The sequence below is a fragment of the Balaenoptera borealis genome (genome assembly GCF_965194805.1).
Source record: "Balaenoptera borealis genome assembly, chromosome: 9".
Lineage (NCBI taxonomy): Eukaryota > Metazoa > Chordata > Mammalia > Artiodactyla > Balaenopteridae > Balaenoptera > Balaenoptera borealis.
In genome coordinates this window covers 48,098,808-48,123,963 of record NC_138873.1, presented here as the reverse complement: position 1 = coordinate 48,123,963, position 25,156 = coordinate 48,098,808, and the positions used below count along the sequence as shown (strand labels likewise).

At 38.6% G+C, this 25,156-nt stretch overlaps 1 protein-coding gene across 3 annotated transcripts in view; it reads right to left on the bottom strand.

Moving 5' to 3' along the window:
- LAMA4 (laminin subunit alpha 4) overlaps window positions 1-25,156 on the bottom strand; it is a 147,271-nt gene that overhangs the window by 34,234 nt on the left and 87,881 nt on the right. For all 3 annotated transcript variants that reach the window (XM_082404711.1, XM_082404710.1, XM_082404712.1), the window contains 6 exons: window positions 13,728-13,876; window positions 10,401-10,542; window positions 9,697-9,793; window positions 4,994-5,110; window positions 3,224-3,403; window positions 716-855 (listed from right to left, as the gene is read on the bottom strand). In XM_082404711.1, the coding sequence (XP_082260837.1) occupies window positions 716-855; window positions 3,224-3,403; window positions 4,994-5,110; window positions 9,697-9,793; window positions 10,401-10,542; window positions 13,728-13,876 (825 nt within the window). The remainder of the gene's footprint in view (window positions 1-715; window positions 856-3,223; window positions 3,404-4,993; window positions 5,111-9,696; window positions 9,794-10,400; window positions 10,543-13,727; window positions 13,877-25,156) is intronic.

Below are 25,156 nucleotides of genomic sequence, written 5' to 3'. Positions count from 1 at the left end.
AATAAAAAACAAATTAGAAAGGGGGCCAAGAACAAGCCACGTTTTGCCACACTGAAAATGTTAATTGCTGTGTCAGGATATTTCCCATCAATGCCGGCACTAGTTATGGTGTTGTGTTGCTTCTGTATAGCATCTCAGGATGGGGTCTTTGTTGAAATTGTTCAGTTTAGCTGCTATGTGTTAAGCCTGTAGAGAGGTCAGTAAAAGCTTCATATCATCTATGTTGCACTAGAGAATTCTTTGAAGAGGTAGATGAGCAAGATTATTCCATATAGTAATTGCACAAAGACAGCTGTTAGGATAATTAATAATAATAATAATAATAATAATAATAATAATAATAATAATAAAATTGAGTCTTTTAGTGGGGTTGGCTTTCCTTGATTCCTTTTGCTCTACGAGCTTTGTTGACTAGGTTAAATGCGTGCTTCTTAATCTTGGTTACACATTAGAATCACTGAGGAGCTTCAAAAAAATACGAGTTCTGAGCCCTTCCTCTAGAGAACATTGAGTATTGCTTTGAGGTTGGGACCAGGAATTGGTTTGGTTTTCAAAGCTCCTCACATGATTCTAATGAACGGATAGAGCTGAGAACTACCAAGTTGGATAATACGGTAGAAAGTTTCCAGCTCTGGAAGCTGCCCAAGGAGCCTGAGCTCAGCCTCACGCTATCATTATCACCGAGTGACTGATGACGACTCCTTTCACTGGTTACCTTGCTGGCAACGCTTCTGGTCTGAGCAATGAGCTCTCGGATCCTCTGGATACTGGCAGAAACGTTGCTTGCAGGCCGCTTCTGCTCTACCGTGCGAAGCTGATCCAGGAGCTGAGGGACAACCTCTGTCAGATTTCCAACTGCAGTTAATAAAAATTAATCACTTGAGTAGATACCTCAGTATTAAGTCTACTTCAGGAATGAGATGAAGAGACAACAAATACATGGTTACTTCTGGTAGAACTATAAGAAATTATTTTCAATTCTGAAAAATTAGTAGCTAAGCCCAAAGCATAATCAGATCCTATCTTGTGACATTTATAATACATATTGAACTATAAATTGTATGCAGAGCAAGCTGACATATAATGTACACTTCTAAAGGGCAGGTCCCATGACAAATATGCAGATGTTCATTTCACTATATAGCACAAGTTCTGCTTGCATTTCTAATATAACTGATACAACAGGTCAAAAGGAATGCTGGGCAAAAGGAGGTGGCATCTTGTTTTCCAAAATGCCTGTTCAGATATCAGAGTGCCACTGCAGTGGTCCCAGCAGAGGCAGAGCTAGATGGAAGAAACAAGGGAGCATCCAGAAAAGTGGCAGTTGTGCCAAGGTGAGGGGCAGCCATGGTTTATGGTCCCAGACAAAGGTGATGGTAGGAGCAGATCTTACTGACTTTTTAGGTTACTTTTTGTTGTGTGGGGAGGGGGGATGTATAACACACACAGAGAAAAGAGCACAAATCATAAGGATACAGCTTGATGAAAGAACCCCAGACACAGAGAATGCCGTAACCTTCTCCAAAGTTTCATGGACTGGAGCACTGGCTCTCCATGTGTGGTCCCCAGACCAGCAACATGGAGGTGGGGCTCAGGTGATTCCGACGCACACTAGTGTTTGAGAACCACTGGACTTGAAAATAAACATCTTTGGGCAAACTCCTATCTAAGGGTAGGGCATTGTCACTGAGCATTAGCAGCTGAACAAAAGCAAGCCTCTTCCTGGAGCCAAACCAAGCAAGCCTCTTCCTGGAGCCAAACATATTCAGGAGACTATGTCAGTGAGGACCTAGGAAACTTCTCTTTTCTGTACTTAGGAAACAAGGTGCTTCGCCAGCAAAAGGAACGAAATCAGGTAAATAATAGCTACTATCATTTAGTGTATTTGTTAATACAGCGGTAAACATTTGTTATTTGGATCACTGACCACAATGGCTATGCTATAAGATGGCTATTGTTATAGTATAATAGTCTTCAACATCAGAGGCAATAAAGTATGTTTAAAGCATTACATTAAATGTTGATTATGAAAATGTGTACAAAACAGGGTTTCTCTACCCTCAATTCTCTCAGAGAAAGGGAGCCACTTTAGAGTCTTTATGAAGTCTCATATTATGGTATGCTTTTTCATTTACTTTGTTTTGAACCACAAAATGCTATTTGAGGAAAGCACACAATTAGTGTTAGTTCTAGATGGTTACTGGAATCACTGATGGTACTGCACAAGGAGGAAAAAAAATTAACACCGATTTAGTAAATATTCCTGAGGCAATATCTTTACAAATGTAAATATTGGATATCATGTAGGCAAATTTTTTAAAGATTAAGTTTCAAAAGAAATTGAGTGGTTACACGAAGGGCTCATGAATATATACTTAAAAGATGAGTATAAAAGAGCTATCTTCCTGTTACAGGAATGGATATTGTGCCCTGGGATAAAATTTCTAGCGATGGACAAATCCATACGTGGATTTAAAAAGTTGGTTCTTAATCCAGATGGAAGTGAAGGGAATACGGTCTGCAAAACCATTCTGGAGAACTGGAAGTTCTAATCATGACAAAGACATTGATATTTAGGAGCTACGAAAAGATGGAATAAAAATATGAGACTGGAAAAAAATTCTCAAGTAATATGTGATTTTAATATCTATGTATAACTAAATTAATTAGATAGATATCAACATATTTCATCTTCATTACTATATATTTATATTCAAGTTGGCCAACAGACTTTACTTCTTAATGGGAAACTTAAGTTATATTTGGCCATATTCAGTACTCGTTGGTAATAACCTGCTTTACTCAGGTAAGGAAAAAGCAATGATGTTTAGTAACAGCAGTGCTGTTTAGTAAATTTTTTTCCTAAAAGCAAACCAATATTTTGTTAACATATTTATTCTAACAGGTGATTGCCCTTCTTCCCCAAAGAATCAATCTTACATTGATAAAAACAAGTGCTACCATTATTTCACCTAGAAAAAAATTGACTCAACCAGTCTGTCTGGTGTTTATTTATGGGAAATACATATATTTCCTATGTCCACACACATACATATATATTGACAGATGAACTGAGCAAAAGTTTTTATCCTTTTCTAAGCTAACTTCTACAATATTCCAATCTAAAACCTGAATGAAAAAAATTGCTTCTTAACAAAAGATGTGTAGGGTTTAATGGCCAGTTCCTCAATTGGATGCAAATTGTGAAGTTACTAAGTGATACCTGCGTCTCTGGCAGAGTCCACTGCAGTGTTGTAAGCAGATGAGTCAAAATGTTGAAGATTCTGTGACCAGTTGGTTAGATTGTTAGCCATCGGGGCGGCGGCCTGCTGGACTTCCATTGTGGTCTTGTTAGCTTCCGCGGTGATCAGCTTGGACTGACCCAGGCGCTGCTGAGCGTCACCTTCACACAGAGCACAAGGACATTTACTTTGCAAAGAAGTAGGACATTTGATGGGGTCATGAATATCCATTTCATCACTGGGATGAGAGACCTCAAATTCAGGCTTTTCAGCCAAACCGAGATCTTTAAATAACTGTTAATTATGGTGTAAGTCAGGTGCACTAGAATATTGCAAATAGTATTAACAAGTGAGCTTGAAAGACCCTAAAGTCTCATTAAAATCATGTTGTTCATTTAAAACATTTCCAAATTAAAGGGAAATTTTAAAAAAAGAGTAGCATTTCTTCAGGTTAGAGACCTGGTGAGGAAGCTATAGAAAATGCATATGAGATACTAACTCATAAAATGCTTATGTCTGAAATTCATTGTAAATATCACTTTCTTCTTTGTGGGACACCTTCTGCCATAAAAATGATGCTCTAGTACAGAAGTAAATTGATAAGGAAAGGTATTTTTGAATAAGAAAAGCAAGTTTCAAAAGAGATCTATAGTGAAATTTTTTTTAAGTTATATATTTAAAATAAAAACAATATAAGTTTACAAGAAAATGGTTTTTTCTTGGGCAATGAGATTATAAAAGATTTCTCTTCTTTCTCTTTTCTTGTTTATATTTTCTAATTTTTCTATAATGGTCATGTATTATTTCTGTAATAAAAACAATTAAAAATCACTCAGGTGAGGTTGTAGCTTTAATTATTTTTAACTGGAGAAACATTTAACTTAACCCCTCATGCTCTGAACCCTGATGGATGTAGCTTTGAATCCTGGGTCTGCTTCTTTTTGTTGCTGTGCCTTTTGGAGCAAGTTCCCCAACCTTGACAAGCTTCAGGGTTCACATCAGCCTAAAGGCAACAGCAATACTTTCCCACATGAGATAATGTTTGTAAAACACAGCCCAGTGCTTAGCATGTGGTAGCTCTGGTGATGCTGATGACACCCTTCTGGCCAGGGCTTTGGCATCCTGTAGTTCTGTAGCTGAATTTGCTCTGTGTAGTGAAACACCACATCCAGCAGCAATGTGTTAACTTTCACTATGCCGGGAAAGGCACTTAATGCGCCCAATCACATCTTTCTAAGATACCACTGTAGTTCCAGATTAGGCAGCATGAGTGCTCTTGTTTTTCTCTCTGGCTCAGTGGTCTCCCTGCTTGCACCATAAGAACGACATGGCATGTTAACAGAGAGCAGCTGTTTACTGCTGGGGCCAAAAAAACCCAATAACCAAATTAGGGTATATCTGTTAATGAAAAAGGATGTTCACAAGAAAGTAGGTTACCAAATAGTATAAACATCATGATCTCATTGACATGCATGTGTGCACGCACACACATACACACAAGATTGGAGGAAAATGCTCTCAAATTTAATTGTCACCCCTAGGTGATGTGACTACAGCTTTTATTATTTTCCAGGACTTTTGTGTGTATGTGTGTGCGTGCGTGAGTGAGATAAACATAGTTTCTTTTGTCATCAGAAAGCAATATTTATAAAAAGATTAAAAAGCAAAGAATCACCTACTCTTTCCTCAAAGGTTTACCTTAACACTAGTGAACAAACAGATGAGCCTTAAGTTCTCCCTGAGATCCTCACCTCTCTCTGTGGCTTGTAGTCTCTTAAGGGCATCATTTAATCTGTTTTTGAGGGCACTCTTCCTTGCTAGGGCTACACCCACGCGCCTACTGGTGTCAGCCACTGCCTCGTCATTGCCTGTGGAGAAGAAGCCAAAAAAAGTACAAGTAGGGCAAAGATGCCAGGAAAGAAATCTCCATTGCAACAAGGAAAATTCTGGTTTGTACCACTAAGTCATCTGCAATATTCTGAATATGATATAAACATAGAACACCAATTCTGGAAAGCGGCATTTCAACTCAGAGGTAAAGGATTGCAGAAAACTTGTAACACTGCTTGGGAGTGATTTAGGATGTCATAAAGTAACTCATACGGATGTACAGATAATGGCTAACTTTTTTGATTGAAAAATATAGCACTGCTGTGACTAAAAACCATGAGCAGCACGACTGATAAAGAGCTGAAAAGATCTATCTATACTTATGGTGATAACTGGTTAGATAAGAATAGTTATTTTTCTTGATTGTTTTAATACATTTTAATTGATACACAACACACATCTAGAAAAGGGTACACAATTATAAGTGTACAGCTTGATGAGTTTTCACAAACTGAACACAAAATATAACCAGCGCCCAGGTCAAGAAAAGCATTTTTAAAAGCATTATTAGCCCGTTACGGTTTCCTGGGACCTCCATGATTACCCAAAGGTGACCACTATTCTGAATCCTATCTCCGTCCGTTAGTTGTATCTATTTTTAAGCTTTATTCAAAAGAAATGATAGAGTATTGTAATTTTTTATATCTTTTTGTATCTCTGTCTTAATTTTTATACAGTTGTAAGTCTTTTTTTTTAATTCTTCAAGACTGTGCTGGCTATTCTTGCCTACCCCCATCCACCCCCATTTCCAAAGAAATTCTAAAAGCATCCTGTATATGTATATACAGTTCTGGTACTTTGAGATTATATTGAATCTATAAATTTTGGCAGAAACTGTTATTTTTACAAATTCAAGTCTTCCACTTAATGAACAGTTTTTATTTATTCTTCCCTAGATCTAAATTCTCATTTTGATCTCCATTTATTTAGATCATCTTTTAATTTCTTCAGTAGCGTATTATAGTTTTATGTGTAAAGATCTTAGCATCTTTCATCAGATTTATTCCTAGGTAATTTATGTTATTGCAAATGGTGTTATTTTTAAAAAAGTTAATTTCTAATTGTTTTACATAAAATTAAACTGGATATTTACACATTGAATTGATAATGTGGGGAATCCTTGTTTTATTTCCAATCTTAATGGAAAAGCTTTCAATATTTCAGTATGAATATCGGTTTGTTGAATATTATTTTATTATTCTTTATTAGATTATGGAAGTTTCCTTCTATTCCTAGTTTGCTATGAGTTTTTTAAAAACATGAGTGGGTAGCGAGTTTTGTTAAATGATCTTCCTGCATGTAGTGAGATAAGCATATGAATGTTCTCCTATGTTCTGTAAATGTGGTGAATTGCTACTGATGTTTTAAATGTTAAAATATCATTGAAATCCTGGAATAAACCTAACTTGGTCATGTATTACCATTTCTATGTATGCTAGATTTGATTGGCTAATATCCTGATTAGGAGTTTCACATCTCTGTTTAAGAGAGAATTTGGCTTATATTTTTCCTTGTTTATAACATCCTTAGGTTTTGATATCTAAGTTTTGTTGGCTTCATAGAAAAAAGAGAGTATTTCCTCCTTTTCTATTTTCTGGAAGAATTTATATACTAATAGTGTTATTTCTTCTTTAAGTGTTTTGGAGAATTCACTGGTGGAGCCATCTGAGCCTTGAGATTTCTTTGTGGGAGGGCTTAATTACTGATTAGATTTATTATACACATGTATGTACATACAGTTCTATCAGATTTTCTATTCATTCTTGCATCAGTTTTGATAATTAGTCTTTTTCTTAAAAAATTATTCTTGAAAATGTACTTGTAGCATAGACCCTAACTGGGGCTACCTTGGCACAAATCTAAACAAGTCATGATGTAATATCTTGTCACCTGAACTGAAGGATCAACTTTCCCAAGAATTCTTGTTTCATGCTTTGTTTACTTCCAAAGCATCAGGAAATGTGTGTTTCTTGACAAACAAAAAAATAATTTCTCCACTTCCCCTTCTTTTCTTTTACTCCAATGGGCTTGCAAATATATACTCTCCCATGGTGTACTGTCTCTTTTCAATTATACAGTCTTGGTGTGCTTGGTTTATTGTTCAGTTATCTTTTCCCCATACATGTACATAATGGGCATATATGGGTGATGCTTAGTTGATTCTGTCAATGTACTTGTACCAAGTACAACGTAACCAAAGTACAAGCACTTCTTTCTTGTTTCCTCTGGGTAGTGCCAATAATTTCCCAGAATTCAAGGAGGGTCTTAAACATACTTTGTTGCTGTTTTGAACCCTCTCTCCCTCTTTTAGTTTCAATTTTTGAATATTGTGATGCAAGCAATCTATTCAGCTCTTCCTTTTGGGTCTTGTTACTGCAAAAAACACTGGCTGATATACTGAGAAAGAATATATTTAACTATATATGGAGTTTTTGATAAAATAGGAGAAAGAAAGTCGATTTGGGGCTGGATGGTTATAAGAAGAAATGCTTCATAAAAAGTCTGTCCTAGGGCTTCCCTGGTGGCGCAGTGGTTGAGAGTCTGCCTGCCAATGCAGGGGACATGGGTTCGAGCCCTGGTCTGGGAAGATCCCACATGCTGCGGAGCAACTAGGCCCGTGAGCCACAACTACTGAGCCTGCGCGTCTGGAGCCTGTGCTCCGCAACAAGAGAGGCCGCGACAGTGAGAGGCCCGTGCACCGCGATGAAGAGTGGCCCCTGCTCGCTGTAACTACAGAAAGCCCTCGCACAGAAACGAAGACCCAACACAGCAAAAAAAAAAAAAAAAAAAAAAAAAAAAAAAAAAAAAATTTATTAAAAAACAAAAAAAAAACCTCTGTCCTATTTGGAACCCACTGTCTTATATAGACATTTTTCATTTTACAAATTAATTCAGTAGAAGATTTTAAAAGACAGCAGCTTCCTGAGTTTATTACAGATGGCTATTTGATGTAGATAATGAAAAAAAGGAAATCTGGTAAATAAAGATTACTGATCATTGAAATTCATTTGGAAATGAATTTACAGTAATATGAAATTACAATGTAACTCAATAGATGAAATATGGTTCAATTTGAACATCTGAATTTATATTACAAACATGCATATTTCCTAAAGGGAGGCAAGTTCTGATCCACACAGTCCTAACTCCCCATCAGTGTCCCTTTGGCAAATAAACATATGAAGGGATTTAACCAAACAAGATCATGAAATAGGTGGCCAGATCTGCAAAATATTCAAAGAGACCAACGCAGAGAGATTTATCTACACATAAAATATGGAACTTTGAAGAGATAGCATTATCAGAATAGAAAAATTGCTTTCATGAGGTTCAACAACTCAATAATGACAGGATTGAGAAAATACCTTGCAAATTATCAAGGAGAATAAAATATTTAAGTCACTGCATCGTGAAGACCCACATACTCTGGTCTTCACAAACAAAAGCAATACATACATATGACAACATTTATCCAAAAATATCTTACTATAAGTATTCTAATTCTTTACTGCTAACATTCTAATTCTTTTCTAAAGAGCATGTTTAAGACTAAACTTGTATAATGAATTAATTAGAATGAAGAAAGAGCATTTTTATTGTCTGTTTACCCAGATAGTAGCTGCTTTACGGTAATTAAATAGTTAAATAGTCTGCATATGAAAAACAAATGCATTTATTTTCTCTATATAATGGCTCTACATTTAAAAAAGAGAGAAAATGTACAGTTAGACTTCAGGTTAATTGCTTTGATAAAATCACATGAAATTTTCAGTTTCAAACTTGGTCTTTGTTTTTAGGTGGTAGAAGTTAGCTAGATAATGGATTTCCAACCTCATTAGTCAATGCTCGAAAATCCTTAGGAATGAGCTCATTACTTCAGAGATGAGTAAGGTTTAGTAAAATTCTTAGTTTGATTGTTTTCAAGAGTAACTCATAAGATTCAAAACTAACTGAAATGATTTCACTTTTATTTTTTCCTCCCTCTCCTACTCTGAGATGTGCTTGATTTAGCAGGTGCAGACACCAGCCTTTGGAAGTGCTTTTTTCCATATGGTCATTAGGCTTGTCCTAAATACAGCAAACTTGTATAACACAAACTACAAGAAAGTGCAAAACACCAGATGGCTTTGTGGTAGCCTGTCCTCCTGACTCTCACAGTGCTGACCCATCCTTTCATGGTAAAACTTTAAAGGGCCTTCTGAATTGTTCAAGGAAGGTTACATTATGTGCAATATAATTTTAGTGTTAAAGTGTATTTTATGGTACTATCTCCTTGAAAATTGGTATTTATAGTAAGTTTCTATTAATTAGCCTTTTTGATTAGCAAGAATATCCACTATATGTTGGATAACTATATGTTTCCATGTAATTTTACTACATGGAATTTTTTTAAACCACAATTTATTTGAAAATATCTAATACCTGCTTTTTTATTATTCAGATGAAATATAATTTATTCTTTAATCCTAGCATTTTGAAACCTCTGTTTATATGCAGAAACACTGTGTGAAAGGAGGGAAGCAGCTATAAATCAGAAGGAAGACAGGAAAGAGAAGATATTTACTAGAATTTGCCCTTGCTTGCAGCTCTCTGGCTTGATTGAGGAGGTTCTCACTCTCATCTTTATGGTAAATGATTTGCGTATCAATCCCACTCACAGCCTACAAGGAAATTGGATGGAGAGAGTAAGAATGACAGCAGAAGAAATCAACTTTTCATCATTCTAGGATTTCAATGATACAGTTTATCTGCTAAACACCAAGCAAAATTCATACAGCTTCATTTTCATAGCTCAAAATCAAGGTCAAATGTGAACATGAGAAAATAATATCCTTGACATTTTCAAGATAAATGGTTTTTGAGGAAAATTCAGTGAACTTGGAATAGTGCTTGGCCAAGGGCCCACCAAAGTGCTTGTCATGAAAACGCTGTTGAATAAACAATTTTTGAGTTGAGGAAATCTGAATGTATGCATAAAGTATCTTTTCTATCAGCAGGAACTAGTCTTAAATATTTTTTATTCAGGAACTTTGGTTTAAAAAAGCTGTCAAAGAAACTGGCATTTGCTGATTGGAGTATGACACACCTTGAAGAATCTGCATTACTGAAACATTCATAACATAAATAAAATGGTCTTTTCTTAGTTCTCCTGCCCTTTCTGCCATTTGTATTACGTTGGAAGCTCAACAGATGACATTAGGAAACAGAAAAGTCATAAGCCAGGAAAAGGCAACATATAAATGAATGTTAAAGTAAGGGAATACTCACATCATATATTCGATCAGTGATGTTCAAAGCCTGTTCTGCCGTTTCGTTGGCTTCAGTAACATAATTGGCAATATTTTCATAGACATTTGAAGCGTCCAAAGCCTTCTGTACCAGCCCATTCACATCTGAACTGTGCAAATTCCTGTTAATAAACAAACGTGGCATTATTTCTCCTTCTTACCTTCTTGGGAAATAGGGCCATTTTTAGGGCCTGTTTGGAGTACTTCTGGGACCAAAGGTACTTCCTTCCTGTTATTTAAAGTTACCTGGCTGGGCAAGGTTTTCCCGAGCTGCCTTTCCTAGGGGCACATTTTCTTTGCATTCCTCTACTTTTGGTTCCCTCAAGGCTTCACCTTGTTTTGGCTCCTTGGCAACTGCCTGCCTGGTAGTAGCCTCAGGGAAACGAAATGCTGATTTAAAAACAGCGTCTGCACCTCTTCACTCAAGAGTTTGTTTACGTGGTGGCCTCAGGCAGAAGAATGAACCCACAATCATCCCCACCTGCTGCTTACCCGAATCAGCATTGTTATTCCCTGCCTGGCAAAGAAACTAAGGCCCTTGGAGAGGGTGCATAACCTCAGCTGGTGTTAAATACTAGTTGGTTTCACTCTATTCAATCTTTTTTCCTTCTTTTATATAACAGATCACATTTTTCTTTAAGCAAGGTTATAACACATATTGAGCATCACGTGCAGACACTGGGCTAGCCCCATTCCATATATTATGTCTCTAAATCTTACCACACCCATGAAGTTGATATTGTTATTCCTTTTTCCATAAAAGTTGCTGAGGCTCTGAGGAAAGGTGCATAGCTTGCCCAGGGCAAACATGGTTAAGCTCTGTCTCACTCCTGAGGCCCAGCTGCCCCCGCTTAAGTGCACAGCCTCATCTCACAACCACCCCTGCCCTGACACCACGTTCTCTGCCTTTGTCCCTTCTGGCCCCTGTAAGGTTCCTCTAACATGTACTTACACCATGGTGCACTGGACACCTCACATAGGGGTTGATAACAGTATGTGCCTCAGAGGATTCATATGAGGTCTAACAGGGATAAAATATGTGTAATGCTTGGTTCCATGCCTGGCATCCAGTAAATCTCAGGATTTATTTTACCTAAACCATTTCCTAAATGGAAATTTCAAACTGTAAGTGTATCCACACAATAATTCATATTATTGACAAACACTTCTTCCTCTATAATACAAACTCCAGACCCCTCTTCTGCAGCTCATCCTGAATCCTTTGTCTTAATTTTATTCAGTCTTAAATCCACCAGTTCCATACTTTTTTCCCAATTCCATAAATTGATGACTAGTATCACTTTATTCATCAGTAACTTCTCAGAAGATTCTCTGTGATGCAGTACATGACACTGCAGATCCTACACTGGCTCCTCTCTTCACACCACCCTGACCTATTGAGCTCAGCCAATTGTTTCTCAGCCTCCTCCAACCAGTTTCAGTCCCTGTACACCGGCTTAGGCTCAGAGGAACTTCCTCTGTATTTCCTTGGCAACTTTCTTCTTTTTTGTCCGAGTTCATCATCATTCTGGCTCCTCTGCAGTAGGGCTGACATCCATTCAGGGGCCCACAAAGACGCTTTCATGTTAACTTTTTTTAAAATCAGAAGAAAAAAATGAGGATAACAATAATGATTACATTAGCCTTTATACTAATGTAGTAATGACATATAATTAAAAAAATTTTTTATGGCCCATGAAGGTCATAACGCAGCCCTGCTCTGCAGAGGAAATACTGATCCAAATGCCTGCTACTTAAATCTCCCCACAACCCCCTGTTCTCAGAAATGGCACAGAGAGTAAAACCTGAGGAAGTTTTAAAAGAAAGGGATAAAAGGTATAAAATGTTACCAATATTTATTAATATTTAAAAATTTTGCTGGCTAGAGTGGTGAGCAGATATATCAAAGAGCTTGAAACAAAAAGCCTTTATTACTTTGTTTTCATTACTAGGCACAAAACAGGTGCTACATCAAGATACAAAATAAAGATGTGCTTTTGAAATGGAAGCTTCTTGATGAATTATGTTTATCTCTGTTTGAGGCAAAACACGTAAATCACTGGGCACACCAGATAGATGTTGAAGAATAGTCACATTTTGAAGGGAAAACGTCTATAAATTTGGATGTTTTCCTGAATATATGTAGTCAGAAATATGCTAAACATAAAAAAGGGACTACAGGGTGATTGAAATTTCTGATCATGTTTCATGTAAAGCATGGGGTAACTTCCTTAGAAGTTCTAGCTAGAACACTGTTTGCTGCAGGGTTGAGAAGGTCTGTGTTGGGATCCCATTCAATGGGATGTAGTTACTAAATGACAAAAGAACAATGAAGAGAGCCACAGAATTAATCTCAAAAATAATAATCTACCAATAGAGTTGTTACCAAAACTAGTATTTTCTCCAAGTTCCATTTTATTGGCTTGATCAAAAGCACATTTCCTGGGAGCATGACACTGAGCTGGATACAACACCATCTCACACATCAAGGTTTTACCCATGATCTCTCCATCCCCACTCCCACCCCTGCCCTTGGCAATCAGGAAAGAAAGGTGATTTAAGTTTTGAACAGACGTGAATACTGGGTCTTATTTTATTCATGACCTTCACGATCCTTGTTTCTAATTGCCAGACTTGCAATCTTTCTCTGTAATGATCTCATTATTACCTATTTTTTCAGGGTCATGAATTCAATGCCAATCTTTTAGTACATTTCAATTAACATTAACTGAGTGCTTAGGACTCTCTTCTAGATACTGCGAGGAAAATTATCAATTGATTTTTCTCTTAACAGGTGTTGAAATCAAATAGTTCCTGCTGGGCACTGTGGAGTGGCTGGAGTACCTGCCACAAGCCCCACGTACTGCCAACTTCCAACCAGCTTTACTTAAGACACTTGGGTGTGGAAAGCTAATGCTGTCTCTGAAATAAATAGGTGATGATGGCAGAATTAGACCTTGCAGAGGGATCTGATTTACTTGATACTATTTTGGGCAGCAGTTATGTCCCTATAACTAAAATGTGTTAGGTTATCTTATCAATAATATGGAACAGAACTACCCCTCCCACAACACAGATCTCTAATCTGACAGATTTTTTAAAATCGAAAAACTGTCTCCCCAAAGCAACAATAAACAATAATTGGCTCTCAGACTGGCCAACCAAAAAACAGAAAAACAAATAAGCAAACCCAACTCTAAAACCAAACTGCTAACACTGTATCCCAGCAACCCTGTCATGTGAAATTGAATAAAAATAAGTTACTCAGCCTATAAAGATGTTTGCATTTCTAAAACCAGGATATTACCTGCTCAATTCATCAGCCTCTTGTTGAAGGTTCTGTGCATGGTCAACAGCCTCCTGAACTAAATCATGACTGAGGTTGCTTAGGTTGGATAGTTTTCTTTGTAGTTCATTTTTGGCTCCATCTATTTCAGCATAAATCCCTGATGCATTCTAAAGAAAATATTTAAAAAAGAATTGAATTTAGAGGGACTTAAAATATTTTTCCCACGGAGCACCAAACATAATCTCTATTCCTCCTTACTATGAAGTTCAGTAAGTTTCAGGACAGATCTACAAGAGTCTAAAAGGTTATACATAGATATTTATCTACTTGCATCTTCAACTCCTTCGCTACTGATTGCTTCCCTAGCATTCAGACATGCTCTGCCATCTCTCATCCGAAAAGAAAACTAAACAGAAACCCTCCATTGTCTACACTTCTCCCTAATGTTATTACCTTACTTTTTTATTCCTTTCATAGAAAAATAGACACCTCCCCCCCCCAAAAAAAAGTGTTTCTGCATGCTACCTCTATCTCATCATCTTTAAATTCACGCTTTTGACCTATTCCAGTCTGGTTTTTACCTCAATACTCCACCAACATAGAAATTCACTTAATGATTTCTGAGTTACTAAACCTAATGGGTATCATTCAGTTCTCATCTTATCTGACCTCTCAGCTGCATTTCTTTTGCTGACTACTCTCCCTGACACTCACCTTGTAACATGACCTCTCTTAATTTTCAATTCAACTGTAGACCTATGTTCTTAGCTAAAGACCCGCACGGGATGCTGCTGCAAATTTATGACTTTCAGCCTTGGCTGGGCCCTCAACGCTGAAAAGAATTCGCTCTCCCAGTCACTCACACAGTGACTCTAAACACTGTCACCATTCCAAAGCCAATAATAATTCCTTCCCCCACCCCTTTCCGATTCTCATCAGGTCACTTTATTTTCTTTTTTATTTAGAAGACATAAGCTAACTGTTACTGGGAACACTTTTTTCCAGCTCCCAATGCGATGTTCCTTCCCTATGAAGGCAGCTCAATTAGTGGAACTACAGACCTTTTCACCTTTTCCGTATTCTGCCCTGCGAGGAGGAGTGGTTTATTTGCTTGGTCAATTTAGGGGATGACTATACAGAGCCTGAGCAGCTCCACCCTTCTGCTCTTGGGAGCAAGCAGCTAGCAGAAAGCTGAGCTTCCCTGTGCTCCTGCACACAGCAAAAGCTGTCCTGGGCAGAAGCCCCTCCCCGCCCCAGGAACCCTGCGGTGTTGCCGGTCTCTGTCTCGGTGGGCAGACCTGCCTAATTCTGGGATTGAGTATCAGCAATCCCACTTGGCTAAGAGATCTCTTAAGAAGCCACACCCTCAATTTAGCTGAAATAAAGGTGATATTCTTGGTCGTAATATTTACTGTTTATTTTTCAACTTGTTTAGAACTCGGGTGCTGAAAGGCGTACCATTTTTTGATAGCCCCTAAGAGCCTCCAACACCGACAACCAGGAGTTTCCCCAACTCTTTGCTACCACCCCCCAGCTCCCTCCCCAGCCAACCCTATACACTTACTTATAGCTACATCTTCCTCATATTTTAAGATGAAAAGTGTTCCTTTTCTGTACAAGGCATGCTCCCCTATTTTCTCAGTGCCCGTTTTCTGTTTTCTTGCTCCCTAGCTATTGGCTCTTCTCAGATATAAATATGCTTAAGTTCCTACTAGAAAACAAACAAACAATTACTTGACTCTAGCTTCCACTGCACTGCAGCTTCTTCTCTTGTGTTGATGAAGTGCTCACCACAGAAATGGTTCTTGCCCCAAGGTTCCCAATGTCAGACCCCATACTGCCAGGTCCATTAGACACTTTCCTGTATTTACTGGGTCTGGCTCTGGTTTGTGACAGTGTTGGTCACAGTCTCTGCCTTAAAACCCTTGTTTTCCCCAGTTTCTGTGATGCTGCTCTCTCCTGGTCTCCTATTTCTCTGGCCAGGCAGAAGACTTTCAAATCTGGTGTTCCTAGGGTCTAGACTCAGTCCTTTCCTGTCTGAGCGATCTAACTCCTTTCTCTGAACCCAGCCTTTTAGTCTTCTGATCCATTCTCCACCACCTTGCAGGAATGGTGAACTTTCTATTAAGCAAATCTGATCATATTATTTCCCTTCTGAAAATCAGCCACTTGCTTTGCATGAACAAATCCAATTCCTAAGCGAGGCTTCAGCAACTGACTCCTCCTCTTACCAATTTCATCATTTCTCACCACTTCCCACCCAACCACATCCCATGGTCCAAACTTCACTGATTGTTGTTTTCATGCTCCGTAATTTTTTCTGGCACCTGTGCCTTTTCACATATTTTCTCTGTCTGGAATAACTTCTCTTTGTTTTCTGTCTGATCCACCTGGAAAAGTTCTACTCATCCTTCCAAATTCAGCTCAGATATCACTTCCTTTATGAAGCCATCTCTAACCTCTCTAGGGTGAGCTGTGTTGCCACATATTTCAATTATTCACGTGCCACACGACTGTAATGATTTTACATTATTATCCACCCACCAGATTATATAATCTTAGAAGGCAGGGACTATGTTTAATTTATTTTTATACTCCCAGAATGTAGCATAGTTCCTAGCACATAGGGTTTATGTCTATGGAGACAGTATTAAGGCTGTAGTCCATTTGGTTGGTCATCTGGGGAACAATACTTCGAAAAAAAAGTTTTTAGTTGTATAAGCAGAAAAAATACCATGGATATTCTACCTTTACTCATTAATTTGCTCAACAAATATTCATTGTGTACCCACTATGTGCCAGGTACTCTTTCAGGAGATAGAACGCATAGCTATGAACACAGTCTCTACTCTCAAGGAATTTACAATCTAGCAGGAATATACAGTAATAAATAAAACAAGTTGTTAAATAAGTGAACAAGCTAATTTCAGAGAATAAAAAATATTTTGAATAAAAGATAACAGGTACGATGGGTTAGAGAGTGATCGAGGGCAAGAGAACGACTTGGACTGAATGTTCACAAGGACACTAGACATTTGAAGATCTGGGGATAGCAGGTGCAAAAGTCCTGAGGCAAGAAAAAGTATGGTGTGTTTGAAAAACAGGGAGGAGTTGGACTGTATGAACAGGAGTGGGCTGAAGTGTAGTGAGGAGGGAGAGAGTGGGTATGAGGTCAGAGAGGTGGGCCACAGTAAGGTCACTTAGGGCCTCATGGGCCATGTAGCATGAGTTTGTTTCTTACTTTAAGTATCAGTGGAGGTTTTGTGTGGGATAAATAATGTTATCTGATTATGTTTTTAAAGGATTGTTCTGCTGCTGCATAGAGAATGGATCTTGAGGGGCAGGTGTGGAGGCAAATGAATCAGTAGGAGGCTCTTTCAGAAGTCCATGCTGGAGATGAGGAGACTTGGACTCATACTCAAGAGTAGCAGCAGAGAAGAGGGTAGTGGTCAGAAATCAGGATTCGGTTTGGAGGTAGGGCCAACAGGTCTTGTTGAAATGGGAGTGAGGGGAAAGGAGAAATCAAGAAGGACTCCAGAATTTTGATTTGAGCAATTGGATTGTGCCAGTTACTGAGCTAGGTGAAACTAGGGAAGAGGGTGTTATTCAGAATATGTTAAGTTTGATATGCCTATCACACATCTAAGTGGTAGATGAAATTGTGATTTAGCTACATACCACGCTGAGTTCTTACTTGAAAATGTCAAGTAAGCATTTGGATATAGAAGCTTGGAACTCAGTGGAGGTCTCAGAGCTAGAGGTACACATTGTGGAACCATATGCATCTAATTGTTCTTTAAAGTCATGGGATTCATTGCGACCAACTAGGGAGAGAGTATAAGTAGAAAAAAGGGCCCAGGACTGAGCACTGAACCATTCATTATCCAGAGCAGGGACCAACATGGCCCAGGGCCAAGTGTGGCCTGAGGCCTATTTTTATATAGCTCCCCACTAGGAATATTTTTTACATTTTTAAAGAGTTCTAAAAAACATAAAACCAAACCAAACAAAGAAGAATAAGGGAGAGCAGTTTTATGTGGCCTGCAGAGCCTAAAATATTTACCACATAGTGGACACGCAGAAGCGAAGCTAGCAAAGTTGGCTGAGAAGAAATGGCCATGGAGGAAGGAGAAGAATCAGATGAGTGGGGTACTGGAGAACCCAGGACAGGAGCTCCAAGTGTTTAAAAATAGAGAGAAGGGTAATTAGTGGCAGGGCTAACAAAGCTGAGGAGAGAGAGACAACCATGGTTTTGGCTATGTTGAGGTCGCTAATGACCTGGACAAAAATAGTCTCAGTGAAGGGACATGGAATCCCATTTGGAGTGGGTTGAGTACAGTAGACAGTGGGTGGCTGGAAGGAGGAAACAGCAACTGTAAATGACTCTTGAGATGTTTTGCTGTGAAGCAGAGTAATGGGGCAGAGATTAGAGGGGATGTGAGCAGGGCTTTTCTTCTTTTTAATTTTTAAAAGATAGGAGACACTAGAGTATGTTTCTATGTTGGCAGTAATGATTCAGTAAAGAGTAAGAATTGGGCAAAACAGAAGAGAGAGGGCACAGTTTGGGAGTGAAACCCAGCAACCATGTTTTTGAGCAGAGGAAGGATGGGATTCAGAGCATAGGTGGAGGGATTAAACTTTGGCAGGAGAAGGGACGTTTCACTAACTATAATAGGAAGGAAGGTAGAAGTGTAGATACACATGCAGGTAGACTGGTAGCTTTGGGGAGGGAAGATGAGGGGAATTATCCTCTCTTTGTTCCTAATTTTCAGCGAAGCATGAAGCAAATTCACCAGCCAGACTGACAGAAGGGGAGGTGGGTTTCCCACCAGTCATACTGGCTTCTCTGGTGTGGCCACGATGCTGAGGGTATTTGGGTTTACAGGGTTAAGGGATTAGAATTCTCAGGTGAGTACAATAGGGGAAGAGGTAGGTATGGAAGTAAAGGGTGTTTGCAAAGAATGATTATACTGATAATTTTAGCTCCTTAAGGAAGGAAGGGCAAATGAAATGGAGGAGGTTTTGGCGTGGCTAGAGAATTGGTGGAGTGTGCCTTCTAGAGTAAGTGAGATAAGAGGTGGTGCTCAGTGAGGGAGGTGCTTGATACTGGGATGGAGGTGCTTGATACTGGGATTTGGGAGAGGTACTCTTAGTGATGACAAGATCTGGGTCTGGTCATACTAGGGATTACAGAGGTGGATGGGAGGAAAAGCTTGTTGGACAGGAAAAGTTCAAGGAACCGGAGGTCTGAGAGCTGGTGGACTCATCCATCTGGAGTTTGATGTCACCAAGGATAGTGGTGGGAGTAGGGATGGAGAGGAAGACAGGGATGGAGAGGAAGCTAAAATAGTCAAAGCATAAGATGGTGATCAGATGACTTTAAAATAATATCCTTTTAAAGGTAATAAAAATGAGCTAGGAGTACTTTTGTGGGAGAGGAACCAAGACGGTGGAGTAGAAGGATGTGCTCTCACTCCCTCTTGTGAGAACACCAGAATCACAACTAGCTGCTGGACAATCATCGACAGGAAGACACTGGAACTCACCAAAAAAAATACCCCACATCCAAAGACAAAGGAGAAGCCACAATGAGATGGTAGGAGGGGCGCAGTCACAGTAAAATCAAATCGCATAACCACTGGGTGGGTGACTCACAGACTGGAGAACACTTATACCACAGAAGTCCACCCACTGGAGTGAAGGTTCTGAGCCCCATGTCAGGCTTCCCAACCTGGGGGTCTGGCAATGGGAGGAGGAATTCCTAGAGAATCAGACTTTGAAGGCTAGTGGGATTTGATTGCAGGACTTTGACAGGACTGGGGGAAACAGAGACTCCACTCTTGGAGGGCACACACAAAGTAGTGTGCACATCGGGACCCAGGGGAAGGAGCAGTGACTCAGGGGAGACTGAACCAGACCTACCTGCTAGTGTTGGAGGGTCGCCTGCAGAGGTGGGGGGTGGCTGTGGCTCACCGTGGGGACAAGGACACTGGCAGCAGAGGTTCTGGGAAGTACTCCTTGGCGTGAGCCCTCCCAGAGTCTGTCATTAACCCCATCAAAGAGCCTAGGTAGGCTCCAGTGGTGGGTTGTCTCAGGCCAAACAACCAACAGGGAGGGAACCCAGCCCCACCCATCAACAGTCAAGAAGATTAAAGTTTTACTGAGCTCTGCCCACCAGAGCAACAGTCAGCTCTACCCACCACCAGTCCCTCCCATCAGGAAACTTACACAAGCCTCTTAGATAGCCTCATCCACCAGAGGGCAGACAGCAGAAACAAGAAGAACTACAATCTTGCAGCCTGTGTAACAAAAACCACATTCACAGAAAGATAGACAAGATGAAAAGGCAGAGGGTTATGTACCAGATGAAGGAACAAGATAAAACCCCAGAAAAACAACTAAATGAAGTGGAGATAGGCAACCTCAGAAAAAGAATTCAGAATAATGATAGTGAAGATGATCCAGGACCTCGGAAAAACAATGGAGGCAAAGACTGAGAAGATGCAAGAAATGTTTAACACAGATCTAGAAGAATTAAAGAACAAACAAACAGAGATGAACAATACAATGACTGAAATGAAAACTACACTAGAAGGAATCAATAGCAGAATAACTGAGGCAGAAGAACGGATAAGTGACCTGGAAGACAGAATGGAGGAATTCACTGCTGTGGAACAGAATAAAGAAAAAAGAATGAAAAGAAATGAAGACAGCCTAAGAGACCTCTGGGACAACATTAAATGCAACAACATTCGCATTATAGGGGTCCCAGAAGGAGAAGAGAGAGAGAAAGGACCAGAGAAAATATTTGAAGAGATTATAGTCGAAAACTTCCCTAACATGGGAAAGGAAATAGCCACCCAAGTCCAGGAAGCGCAGAGAGTCCCATACAGGATAAACCCAAGGAGAAACATGCCGAGACACATAGTAATCAAATTGGCAAAAATTAAAGACAAAGAAAAATTATTGAAAGCAGCAAGGGAAAAATGACAAATAACATACAAGGGAACTCCCATAAGTTTAACAGCTGATTTCTCAGCAGAAACTCTAGAAGCCAGAGGGAGTGGCATGATATACTTAAAGTGATGAAAGGGAAGAACCTACAACCAAGATTACTCTACCCAGCAAGGATATCATTCAAATTCGATGGAGAAATCAAAAGCTTTACAGACAAGCAAAAACTAAGAGAATTCAGCACCAACAAACCAGCTCTACAACAAATGCTAAAGGAACTTCTCTAAGTGGGAAACACAAGAGAAGAAAAGGACCTACAAAAACAAACTCAAAACAATTAAGAAAATGGTCATAGGAACATACATATCAATAATTACCTTAAACGTGAATGGATTAAATGCTCCAACCAAAAGACACAGGCTTGCTGAATGGATACAAAAACAAGACCCATCTATATGCTGTCTACAAGAGACCCACTTCAGACCTAGGGACACATACAGACTGAAAGTGAGGGGAGGGAAAAAGATATTCCATGCAAAGGAAATCAAAAGAAAGCTGGAGTAGCTATATTCATATCAGATAAAATAGACTTTAAAATAAAGAATGTTACAAGAGACAAGGAAGGACACTACATAATGATCAAGGGGTCAATCCAAGAAGAAGATATAACAATTATAAATATATATGCACCCAACATAGGAGCACCTCAATACATAAGGCAACTGCTAACAGCTATAAAAGAGGAAATCAACAGTAACAATAATAGTGGGGGACTTTAACACCTCACTACACCAATGGACAGATCATCCAAAATGAAAATAAATAAGGAAACAGAAGCTTTAAATGATACACTAGACCAGATAGATTTAATTGATATTTATACGACATTCCATCCAAAAACAGCAGATTACACTTTCTTCTCAAGTGAGCACGGAACATTCTCCAGGATAGATCACATCTAGGGTCACAAATCAAGCCTCAGTAAATTTAAGAAAATTGAAATCATATCAAGCATCTCTTCTGACCACAACGTTATGAGATTAGAAATGAATTACAGGGAAAAAAACGTAAAAAACACAAACACATGGAGGCTAAACAATACGTTACTAAATAACCAAGAGATCACTGAAGAAATCAAAGAGGAAATCAAAAAATACCTAGAGACAAATGACAATGAAAACAAGATGACCCAAAACCTATGGGATGCAGCAAAAGCAGTTCTAAGAGGGAACTTTATAGCTATACAAGCCCACCTCAAGAAACAAGAAAAATCTCAAGTAAACAATCTAACCTTACACCTAAAGGAACTAGAGAAAGAAGAACAAACAAAACCCAAAGTTAGCAGAACGAAAGAAATCATAAAGATCAGAGCAGAAATAAATGAAATAGAAACAAAGAAAACAATAGCAAAGATCAATAAAACTAAAAGCTGGTTCTTTGAGAAGATAAACAAAATTGATAAACCATTAGCCAGACTCATCAAGAAAAAGAGGGAGAGGACTCAAATCAGTAAAATTAGAAATGAAAAAGGAGAAGTTACAACAGACACCACAGAAATACAAAGCATCCTAAGAGACTACTACAAGCAACTCTATGCCAATAAAATGGACAACCTGGAAGAAATGGACAAATTCTTAGAAACGCATAACCTTCCAAGACTGAACCAGGAAGAAAGAGAAAATATGAACAGACCAATCACAAGTAATGAAATTGAAACTGTGATTAAAAATCTTCCAACAAACAAAAGTCCAGGACCAGATGGCTTCACAGGCAAACTATATCAAACATTTAGAGAAGAACTAACACCCATCCTTCTCAAACTCTTCCAAAAATTTGCAGAGGAAGGAACACTCCCAATCTCATTCTATGAGGCCACCATCACCCTGATACCAAAACCAGACAAAGATACTTCAAAAAAAGAAAATTACAGACCAATATCACTGATGAATATAGATGCAAAAATCCTCAACAAAATACTAGCAAACAGAATCCAACAACACAGGAAAAGGATCATACACCACGATCAAGTGGGATTTATCCCAGGGATGCAAGGATTCTTCAATATACGCAAATCAATCAATGTGATACACCATATTAACAAATTGAAGAATAAAAACCATATGATCATCTCAATAGATGCAGAGAAAGCTTTTGACAAAATTCAACACTGATTTATGATAAAAACTCTCCAGAAAGTGGGCATAGAGGGAACCTACCTCAACGTAATAAAGGCCATATATGACAAGCCCACAGCAAACATCATTCTCAATGGTGAAAAACTGAACACATTTCCTCTAAGATCAGGAACAAGACAAGGATGTCCACTCTCACCACTATTATTCAACATAGTTCTGGAAGTCCTAGCCACGGCAATCAGAGAAGAAAAAGAAATAAAAGGAATACAAATTGGAAAAGAAGAAGTAAAACTGTCACTGTTTGCAGATGACTTGATAGTATACATAGAGAATCCTAAAAATGCCACCAGAAAACTACTAGAGCTAATCAATGAATTTGGTAAAGCTGCAGGATACAAAATTAATGCACAGAAATCTCTTGCATTCCTATACACTAATGATGAAAACTCTGAAAGATAAATTAAGGAAACAGTCCCATTTACCACTGCAACAAAAAGTATAAACTACCTAGGAATGAACCTACCTAGGGAGACAAAAGACCTGTATGCAGAAAACTATAAGACACTGATGAAAGAAACTAAAGATGATACCAACAGATGGAGAGATATACCATGTTCTTGGATAGGAAGAATCAATATTGTGAAAATGACTATACTACCCAAAGCAATCTACAGGTTCAATGTAATCCATATCAAATTACCAATGGCATTTTTTACGGAACTAGAACAAAAAATCTTAAAATTTGTATGGAGACACAAAAGACCCCGAATAGTCAAAGCAGTTTTGAGGGGAAAAAAACGGAGCTGGAGGAATCAGACTCCCTGACTTCAGACTATACTACAAAGCTACAGTAATCAAGACAATATGGTACTGGCACAGAAACAGAAACATAGATCAATGGAACAAGATAGAAAGCCCAGACATAAACCCACACATCTATGGTCAACTAATCTATGACATAGGAGGCAAGTATATACAATGGAGAAAAGACAGTCTCTTCAATAAGTGGTGCTGGGAAAACTGGACAGCTATATGTAAAAGAATGAAATTAGAACACTCCCAAACACCATACACAAAAATAAACTCAAAATGGATTCGAGATATAAATTTAAGATTGGACAGTATAAAACTCTTAGAGGAAAACATAGGAAGAACACTCTTTGACATAAATCACAGCAAGATCTTTTTTGATCCATCTCCTACAGTAATGGAAATAAAAACAAAAATAAACAAATGGGACCTAATGAAACTTCAAAGCTTTTGCACAGCAGAGGAAACCATAAACAAGACGAAAAGACAACCCTCAGAATGGGAGAAAATATTTGCAAACGAATCAACGGACAAAGGATTAATCTCCAAAATATATAAACAGCTCATGCAGCTCAATATTAAAGAAACAAACAGCCCAATCCAAAAATGGGCAGAAGACCTAAATAGACATTTCTCCAAAGAAGACATACAGATGGCCAAGAAGCACATGAAAAGCTGCTCAACATCACTAGTTATTAGAGAAATGCAAATCAAAACTACAATGAGGTATCACCTCACACCAGTTAGAATGGGCATCATCAGAAAATCTACAAACAACAAATGCTGGAGAGGCTGTGGAGAAAAGGGAACCCTCTTGCACTGTTGGTGGGAATGTAAACTGATGCAGCCACTATGGAGAACAGTATGGAGGTTCCTTAAAAAACTAAAAATAGAATTACCATATGATCCAGCAATCCCACTACTGGGCATATACCCAGAGAAAACCACAGTTCAAAAAGACACATGCACCCCAGTGTTCATTGCAGCACTATTTACAATAGCCAGGTCATGGAAGCAACCTAAATGCCCATTGACAGATGAATGGATAAAGAAGATGTGGTACATATATACAGTGGAATATTACTCAGCCATAAAAGGAACGAAACTGAGTCATTTGTTGAGACGTGGATGGATCTAGAGACTGTCATACAGAGTGAAGTAAGTCAGAAAGAGAAAAAGAAATATCGTATATTAATGCATGTATGTGGAACCTAGAAAAATGGTACAGATGAGCCGGTTTGCAGGGGAGAAGTTGAGACACAGATGTAGAGAACAAACGTATGGACACCAAGGGGGGAAAGCCGTGGGGGGGTGGGGATGGTGGTTTGCTGAAGTGGGCGATTGGGATTGATATGTATACACTGATGTGTATAAAATTGATGACTAATAAGAATCTGCTGTATAAAAAAAATTAAATTAAATTAAAAAAAAGAGTACTTTCGTGATGGTTTGGTTCACTGCATTTATCAGAAAATTTCTACTTTAAAAAATGTGACTTTTGTTGATTTTGAATGTCAGCTTTATTAAACATACAACTTAGGAGTAAAG